Source organism: Coffea arabica, chromosome 2e, assembly GCF_036785885.1.
Source record: "Coffea arabica cultivar ET-39 chromosome 2e, Coffea Arabica ET-39 HiFi, whole genome shotgun sequence".
NCBI classification, from domain to species: domain Eukaryota; kingdom Viridiplantae; phylum Streptophyta; class Magnoliopsida; order Gentianales; family Rubiaceae; genus Coffea; species Coffea arabica.
Window position 1 is genome coordinate 71,765,398 of NC_092313.1, and position 9,515 is coordinate 71,774,912.

Consider the following 9,515-nt stretch of genomic DNA (forward strand, 5'->3'; position numbering starts at 1 on the left):
GCCACTTGGAAAAATTCTATGGAAGAAGAGATATATGTAGTCGATATTTTACACAACTTACCTGTAAGGAAAAGCACATATGGAGACATATGGAATATGAATAAGGGAGTTTGGTAATATTAGCCACCAACTTCCGCACTTGTCCCCAAACGTTTGAAAGGAAGGTAAACCTTCTAGACTGGATAAAATATTCCAACATTGTCTCTTGATCCTTCTATCCAAGTCTTCTTCTTGAGGAATTTTTTTTTTTTGTCAGAAGGAAGTAACATGCCACAGTAATGATATGCATCGTGGGTAATGATTAATACCATATGTACGTATAACTTCCAATTATCCAATGAAAACTGATGAACTCAACCTGCCTCTTCTTGGCTATGGGATATAGAGTTTCACAAGCTATATTGCTCTCTTAATGTCCCAAATCTTTCGGTCCCTGGAGATTTTTGAGATTAGGTAGTTCCCCAAAAACGACATCATAACTTCAAAGGTACTCCGTAAACAGATTGTTATGTGCTTTCGTCTTTGAGAATGCATGATTCCCGGTAGCGTCCTGCTGACTCTGTTGGTGTTTTCTTTCAGCATTTTATTGCCCATAAGAGAAACAATTATGCTCTTCTATCTTTATTCTGCATAAGGGAAGTTTTCACTTCCTTATGCACTATGGATGTCCCAGTTTCTGAGTAATTCCGGCTTTCTAAACAGGATGGCCGTACAGATTTCTTGTTTTGGAACATGGCTCTCAAATTTCAAGAACCATGAAAGGCCGCATGTTTAACAGGCAAATTTCCGTTGTCCTTTTGAGAAAAATTGGTGAAGAAAAATAATAGATGATGCCTCTTCTATGCCAGTTCTGGTCCAGAAAGATATTAGTCCTTTCAAAACCTTAGATGAAATTTAATGGAAATAATTCTGCAAGGACTTGAAACTGTTCAGATCATCACCCCTTGTATTATTGGATCAAAGTATTGGCTCTCAGCATGAGGTAAAGTGACATATTTTTTCTGTTATACGGTAAGGTTCATGAGAACACTTACAGAGCAGTGTGATCATTTTCCCATTAAGATTCTCACATTCTGAAAAATAAATCAATACCTCCACAGAAATGATACTTTATTTGAATGCCTCTTATAGATAACAAGTTTTCTGAACTCCAGAACTCTTAATTGTAAGCAAAGCATTTTTTGTCAGGACTCAGGACTGAGGCCATGGCAGGGCCAACAGTACTCAAGGGTTGCTGAGAAGCTACGTAGAGCCCAGCACAAAGTAGAAATTCCAGCTCCTAACTCTGGCTACTTCATGCTTTCTTGGTGCCAAATCTGTCAACAACTGCTGGGATGCATGATATACCACCAGCTAAGGTAGGAATTCCAGCTGAGTTGTAGTTTGGCATATGTAGCTTGACCAAATTGCCAAAGTAAAGTTCATTGTCTTTTTTCCTATATTTTACAAAGTTAAACGAGTAAGATGGTTTGCTTAGTGTCAACGCTCGGCCGGCCGGAAATTCGATGATCAAACCTTAATATTTATTCCACCGATGAGATTATGGAAATGAATAAGAGTATCTGGATCTTTACATGAAGAAAAGCTGTTTGAAGGTTGATTTTCTCACAGAAAGCTACTCATGTAAAAATAGACGTAGTAATAGAAAGATTGCAGATAAATGCATGAAAGATGAAACCAGTGCATGCAGCTGATATAACTTTGTAGTCCACAAATCTAGAATACATTTTCCAGCTCTGTACTTCCCCTCCCTGCTGTTTTATTGAGACTTAAACATGTTGGAAAAGTAACAGGCAACACCCTCCTAATATGAAAGACATAGCATAATGTTGAAACCCGATTGGTGGAGCACTGCTATAGAAATTCAAACCGCAGGATTCATGTAGTCTATTCAAATCATCTCCAACAATAAACGTCTCTGCGAAAAAAAAAAAGAAGAGACAGAGAACAGAAATGGGATGCAAAGGTCAACAATTTCATTACCTCGCTCAAAGAGAAGATATCAAACGCAATTCAAGTACAGATGATTTTGCTTCATAATTAACGATCTACCTCTTTGATTACTGTATCTACTACATCCAGTATCAAGTGCATTTCTGATAAACTGAGTCGTGGCCCCGTTCAAAAACAGGAAGTTGGAGGCCATCCTATCAATGCATTTAAGCAGAGATTTAGTCTCAGATAAGCAAGGTCCATTGCAATATTTATTTGTTGCTTCACAAGGAACGTAAAGACCCCCGCTTTGGTCTAGCTGATAGTCTTTATAACATCCCCTGTATATCTTTTTTGTTTTCAGATCCAGAACAAGATTTAGGACACAGTTAGAACCAAATAATAACAAAGAAGAAGAAGAACTCGAAAGTGCCTGTTCTAGACATCTTCTAGTTCATGATTATGCTGAGGCACCTACAAGTTTGTTGTCGAAGCACAGCAGCGCGTTGCCAGCAACTTGCATGGGATTTATCTGTGCATATCCTGTTGATTGGTCCATCAAAATTTTCATCATGCACAAGTGTAATATAGTACAACAATTTTTTCTCAATTTTTCCGAGTTAAAACAGTTACCTACCTAAGTGGCAACAAAAGATAGCAGCAACTGCAAGGAGAGCAAGTATGAAGCATTGTTTCCTCAAGAAACTTAAGGCTACCATAGGAGTGATGAAAAAGATAAGAGGATTTGCAGAGGTAGTGAATGGTATCAGCAAAGGAAATACTGCGCAGTTTGATAATGATTATCTTCTTGAATTATATAAAGGGCGCTGATCTGATAGGTCAAGGTGAACATACCATCGCTTGTAGAAGAAGAGAAAGGATATCAATCAACTCTTTTTTAGTGAATACAGGTAAGACCAAATTAAGGATTTGAAAAGAATACACTAAGTTTGGTGCGTAAGCAGCCACCAACTCTTACTTGTTCTTAAATTTCTATGGCTTGGAGGCAGGAAAAACCACATTTTAATCTCTAATTTGACAGAAGTGACGGTAAGAATAAGGTTTGATTTGAGCGGTATCAACAGCAGATTCTTATGTGACGAATTAGTTCTGACATCTTTTCTTGTGTGTGTGTCACAGCAGGAGGAGGAAACACATACAGATTGATTAAGAAATAAAAAAGGATGGAGATGCGGGGTATCGATCCCCGTACCTCTCGCATGCTAAGCGAGCGCTCTACCATCTGAGCTACATCCCCATTGATGTTAGTGGGGCATCTATAAAATTCATATTTGCAATTAACTTTGCTTCTCAGAAGACTTCGACCAAATAAAATTGGAATTTGGCCTTGTTTGTCAAGCACATTTTTTGCCAAATTTATCTGCTACAAGTTGTTTAACAACCTTAATTACAGTAACTTTAAAAAACTTTTCAAAAATTTTAAACTAAACACTTCAAAATATTCAAAAATTTACACACTTCAAAAATTTTTCTATATACTTCTACAGTAAATTACAATAAAATTTTAGATAAACAGCTAAAAAATTCACTTGCGAAACGGAGGCTTTGTTTTCTCTCCTACTTCCATCAAGAAGCGTTAGCTCCCTTAGCATTGACGTCGAGTTTGGACGAGATAGGCTGTGTTGTAAAACCAGAAATCAGACCACTATTATCATAGGAAACAAGGACGTCCCAAGAAAAACTAATGCCACGTACCAATATCAAACACCATGAAATGGAAATAATTATCCTTGACCCAAAACCTCCAACAATTAAGAGTCAAGTGTCGCTTAAACAGGAAAAAGTTGATATCTTGAGCCCTCAATCATTCATCTAAGTGTCGCTTAAACAGGAAAAAGTTGATATCATGGGCTCTTCAATCATTCATCTTGAACACCTAAAAAGTGTCACTGAAGCAGGAAAAGATTGATACATTTGGTGATTGATTAATTCGTGTCTCTTCACATTAATATTAACGGGAATCCCGCCACTTCATTTCACTATGACTTGGCAAAAATGAAATCCAGTGCAGCCATGCTTCACAAGTGGTCCTGGAGGGAGGGCTGTAGAGTGCTCTTCTCAAATCACAGCAGGAGGGCACTTGACTCCTGTAAGCATGCTCCATCCAGATGACAAAAATGATACACTGTCGGTAAGCAATTCTCAGCATTTCTGATATACATCACCCAGCCGTGTTTCATCCGCGCATTGGTTGGAACATATACAGTTGACCAGATATTACCAGACAAGCTGAAAATATGTAGACACAGACAGTTGACTTTGCAGCTGAAAAAGCAGGAATCCTCCACCGTTTTTTGGCAAAGCTAACAAAATCCTCGAGAACAATAACAAATACAAGAGGCAAAAACATTGCAGCATTCTTCTCTGATAGACAAGCATCAATCATTGATAGTAATACTAAATGACGTAGTTACGTCTGTATGTCATTTCACCAAAAACTGAGAATATCCAGTAGTACTTCCAGACACACATGTTCTACTCCATTTTGGCAGGAGTTACATTTTAAAAGAAAAAACAGCTCTCTTTCTCACCCCCACTAAAGCCCACTACTTTATATATTGAGACATCCATTTGAAGCCTTCTCCATAACCCATTTTGCGCACAATGCTGCACATGAAGACCTCAAGGGGACGGACATTTGAGTCTGCCAAGTTTACCTTGCCCTTTCCAGTAGTGATGCCTGTCAGGCCCATGTGGTAACGCAGCTCGTCCTCAGAAGCTGCATAAGGAATGTCTATCTTGTTCCCCAGAATAAGGAAAGGGACATTTGCCAAGGACTCATCAGAGAGAAGAGCATCCAGCTCTTTCTTTGATTCTGCAAACCTTTCTTTGTCATAAGCATCCACGAGATAAACAACTGCATCCACCTTCACACCCAAATTTGCATGTTATACACATGGTATTGACCAATTACAATTTGAAAAGTATTCCTAAGCAAGAATATAACAAAGATAAACTGCTACAGAAATGGGATAGAAAAACCAACTTCTTCAAATCAGCCAGGTCCTGAGAAACAAAAGCAAGATATAATCCAATCCTATCCACAACTCAATAGATTTTCTTTGCCTCTTTTATCAAAAGAACATGTGCATGAACATAAGCTAGCTACAGAAACTAGTATATCACCACCAGAAAAAGGAATGCTTGACATGTCATGCAAAATATGATCTAGCAACACCATAAAAGCTTAAAAAATGAAGACATATCCTAAGCCAGAATATCAAAGGAGAAGAACATTAGAAAAGAAAACAAATCATGAAATGCTAAATTTTGCACAGCGTCCTAAAAGATTTTGTGCTACACACTTGAAAAATGTCAGCAGTCCAAGCCACAAAATCAGGTGCAAACACAATATGGCATCTAAGAACCTGCTTTAACCTTCAAGCTAGTAGAACCTGACAACTTCAAAACTTTCTGTAAGTGCACTCAACAGCTTAAAACATACACTCCAGATCATAAAAGTTAAAAGTCAAATATGCTGAAAAAGTTCATGTATTGCATGCCATCAAGAAGACCATTTCTTCCATCTGAATTAGCAAGATTGTTTATTTTCTAACTTCATTAAAAATAAACCTATATCCTCATCAGACACGAGAAGTTTCATAAAACATCATAGATCCCTCAAAAAAGCTATGTGATACTCTTTGTTGCATTCATTTTCCACATATAGAGCCAAATAAAGGAACAAAGAGTACTTTAGGAACTGATAATTAATAATCTAAGGTATAATTTCTAAAGGTAACAAAATAAACCCATAAAAAAGATAGAAACAACATTTTCACAGCGAAGTTAATATTTGTCGGGCAAGGTACTATTGAAACACCTTCTGGAATATAAAAGGTATTATCAGCGAACTTCCACATCGATATTGGCCTCCCATGAATCAAATAAACATAGAAAACGTTCATTTGGGATTAATGAAGGCACTTAAACATCTTGGCAAATGAGAGAAAGCTCATTTATCCTCTATATAGATGGTTCCCATTCATTCTGTTAGATGCCAAACTAATAATTCTTCTCTTAGGTCCCCTACACCTCGTATATTAGACTAAAGCACAGCCATGGGGGGAAAAAGGAACTTTCATGTAAACCTGGAAAAAAATAGTACAACCTTGAAATATTCAGAATAAACTGATAAAAATTGTTGAAGTAGGTATATAGACATTGCTAAGCATATAACAAGGTTCACTACTATCTGAAGCATATTAAGGCAAGTTTTTTATTGAGACTTCAACCAGCAAAAGACACATTATAAAACCTGGTTCTTCGAAAATTAAAAGGATGGACAAGGAAAAAAACAAGGGGGGAAAAGAAGCCAAAGAAACACGACAAAAGAAATTCGCTCCACAAATAGAGCATCCCATGCTGAAGAAAATAGTACTTTGCCCCAAGAAAAAATACTTATCAGTGAATGCTAGAGTGGAACTTAAGGGAAACACACAGAAGGGGATAAAAATTGGGCTAATATGCATCTAACGGAAGGCGAATTTAGAGGGTGTGAAAAATTTAGCAGTGTTTTTCACACCATTTTCTGGTCCATGTATAATCTATTATGCTAATATGCAAGGGAAGCTCGGGAATGGAAATGCTTATTATACTTTTATATCATTTTTTAGATACATGGACTGACTTTGTACATGAAAATTAAAATTAATGTTATATTTGAAACCACAACGAAGCCAACTGAAATGGTCAGAAACCTCAAGGAAGGTTTGTGAAATAATCCCCAAATTTGATCAAGAAAATAGAAAACCTAACAAAGATAAAAAACAATAACCCAATACATGGGATTTGCGCTTCAATCTTGCACCTAATATCGCAGCCAAAACCAGTAAACAAAGGAGGAAAAAAGAAATTATACCTTGGCATAATAATCTTTCCAGACTCTGCGAGCGATCTGATGGCCTCCCAAGTCAAAAGCCTTAAACTTAATTTGGCCAATACTCAGCTCCTCAGACGTCGGGTACTGCGTTGGCTGATGTTGAACCAATCTCTGCCCACAAAATGCAAATAATTCATTCAATATCCAAAACCCCTTTACATCAAATTAGTACTTTCAACAATTCCCTTCTCCACGTGCAACGAAATCCAAGAACCAAAAAAGATAAGCATTAATCGAGTGAAACACCTTAGGAAACCTATTACCACCACTCCCAACTATATTTCTCTAAATTACAACAACAATTTTACCAAACCCACAAAATCAGCTCAACAAATCAATGAATCAAAGGAACCCCGTAAACAAAAGATAAATTCCTTTATTCATCTCAACAAATATAAGTTAACAAACCACAAATATTGTACGCATAAGGAAAAAGAATGGAAAAGTTATACCTCATCTTTCAACATATGAAGCAAGGTGGTTTTGCCGGCATTATCGAGGCCCAGAAACAAGATCTTAGCTTCCTTTTGCCACAGTCCTAGCGAGGCCAATATTCCGTAGAACCAATCCAACAAAAACATCTTCGAATCCTTGTAATTATAATTCACCTCAAAATTCCTCAATTAATCACCCCCAATTTCCCTAATCCACCTCCGATCCCTACAAAAATAAACCTCACCAGTCGGATCGATGGACGACAAGACAAGAGAGAATCAAAGAAAGGCGAATTTAGAGGGTGGGAAAAAATTGGGCTAAATTTACTGTGCGCTGATTTAGAGAGAGAAAGAAAGAGAAAAAGGTGGGTTGGTGTGGACGGGTAAGTGGTTATTTATAGAGGGAACCCTAGAGTTATTACCGTGCACTAGCGGACAGAAGATGCTGAACTCTGGTATCAAACCGTTGCCTGTTGGGTATCGGAATCAACATGCTATTGTACATGATTCCTTTTTTAAATTTTTATATATAGTGCATGCACCATGAGGCAATAATATCTAAAACAAAAATATATATATATTAATATATATAAGAAATAAAATCTTAAAGTTATTTGATGAATCTCTCATTTTGTGCTTTAATAATTTTTTAATTATAAAATTTTAAATCAATTTTTGTTGTCGATGAGGCCTAAGTCTAGTCACAAATTAGCTAAAGCTGAGACTGAATTAATACTAATTTTAAAAATTTTATAACAAAAATAATTTTGCTAGAGGCAACTTATCAAATACTATCTTGAAGAATTGCAAAAAAGACTTTGGGTACTTGATTTCTTCTTTTTTTTTTGTTGCTTTTTAAGTCAAAGGTGAATCTAGGATTGCTTATCTCATATATTTGTGAGAAATCAAAAAGGAACAAGAGAAAGATAGCATCATGGTGGTTGTTGGTGCCTTTTTCTTTTTATTGTTCTTATTCAATTTCCTACCCTTGGTACTAGTTTATTGTACTTCTTTTGGCTATAAATTTGTTTGGATAGTTTATTATTTGTACAAATATATTTGTTTGCACTATAAATACATTTTTTTATCTTACTTGTATTGCATTAAAAAAGTGTTACTATGGAATTGTTTGATTAATCGTTTATTAGCAAAAATTATTTGCTTGCATAATCAATACATTTTTCAACTATTTTTTATCTCACATATATTATATTAAAATTGTATTATAGTATTTTTCTGAAAAAATTATCTCAAATATGTATTTGCTTCTAGGTACAAATTTGTCTAGGTAGTTTATTATTTGTGCAAATCTATTTATTTGTATTATAAACACATTCTTCAACTATAATTTTATTTCACATATATAACATTAAATAAGTGGTATAACTAGTAGGGGTGGGCTGTGCGAATGCCCAATGAGGTTAACTGATTGGTTAAGAACTGTGGAAAATTTATAAAAGTTGCGATAGTTATTTTTAGGTTACATTTGTGATAGAGTTGTATGTAAGTTATGTATTTGAAGTTGTAGTGATAGTAGATTTTTTTTTTGAATATAGTATGAGTTTGTTAAGTTGTAGAATATATTTTGGTATAAACTGTGGATATCGACATTTGCTGAATGCGGACAGAAGCATGCATTATAAAACTGAAGCATATTTTACAGGCATATAAGTGAAAAGGAGACATTCTGACAGTTTAATTTTTATGTTCAATGTTTAGGCTATGGAAGCTGAGAATAGATTTGCGTCTTGAAGATTTTTCGGGAAGTATGAAGTTACAATTTTGAACGCAGTGGGTTGAGGCAGCCTGAATGTGGGAGGAGAAGGTTGAATGCAGCAAATAAGCGTTCTTCCGTGCAATTTTTGTGCAACGAGGGCGACAATATTAACATTCTGTAAGACAGTAAAAAAATAATGAATATGGTTAATGTATAGGATGGGAAAGGAGGGGTAAAAATTTTGTGTGTAAATAAAGGGAATAAATAATTACTTGTTGGTTTGCATGATAGAGTTCGGATGTTGAATATCCAACCAATTTTTCAGCTTCGATGTCTATTGCGGTTGCATGTAGGGAACCGGTTCTATCAGAAAGCGAAATTGAAATATATGCTCTGGGAAAGGAGAAGTGATAATAATTAGTGAAAGATGAAATTGCTTGGAGAATGAGTTGTTTGATTTGTGACTAATGTATGAGATTGTTAAGAACCTGGGTAAGAGCTGAACAGTGTGTTCACAATGTTGACAGAA

The 9,515-nt window shown here is 35.9% G+C and overlaps 2 protein-coding genes and 2 non-coding genes across 4 annotated transcripts; all 4 read right to left on the reverse strand.

Annotated features, from left to right (window-relative positions):
- Nucleotides 1-1,622: 1,622 nt before the first annotated feature.
- On the reverse strand, nt 1,623-2,708 carry LOC140037371 (uncharacterized). Its single transcript, XM_072081494.1, has 4 exons — nt 2,570-2,708; nt 2,411-2,475; nt 2,053-2,281; nt 1,623-1,918 (listed from the first exon to the last, which is right to left on the reverse strand). Exons 1-4 carry the CDS (start codon nt 2,649-2,651, stop codon nt 1,770-1,772), a joined length of 525 nt encoding a protein of 174 aa, XP_071937595.1. The 5' UTR covers nt 2,652-2,708; the 3' UTR covers nt 1,623-1,769.
- Nucleotides 2,709-3,117: 409 nt separating this feature from the next.
- TRNAA-AGC (transfer RNA alanine (anticodon AGC)) lies at nt 3,118-3,190 on the reverse strand. Its single transcript has one exon. It is a non-coding gene; the product is annotated as a tRNA-Ala (tRNA).
- A 1,148-nt stretch (nt 3,191-4,338) lies between these two features.
- Nucleotides 4,339-7,637, reverse strand: LOC113727775 (small COPII coat GTPase SAR1A-like). The gene is made up of 3 exons (XM_027252117.2): nt 7,288-7,637; nt 6,815-6,946; nt 4,339-4,820 (listed from the first exon to the last, which is right to left on the reverse strand). Exons 1-3 carry the CDS (start codon nt 7,414-7,416, stop codon nt 4,500-4,502), a joined length of 582 nt encoding a protein of 193 aa, XP_027107918.1. The 5' UTR covers nt 7,417-7,637; the 3' UTR covers nt 4,339-4,499.
- LOC140037421 (small nucleolar RNA snoR83) lies at nt 5,748-5,868 on the reverse strand. The gene has a single exon (XR_011841326.1). It is a non-coding gene; the product is annotated as a small nucleolar RNA snoR83 (small nucleolar RNA).
- Nucleotides 7,638-9,515: the final 1,878 nt, after the last annotated feature.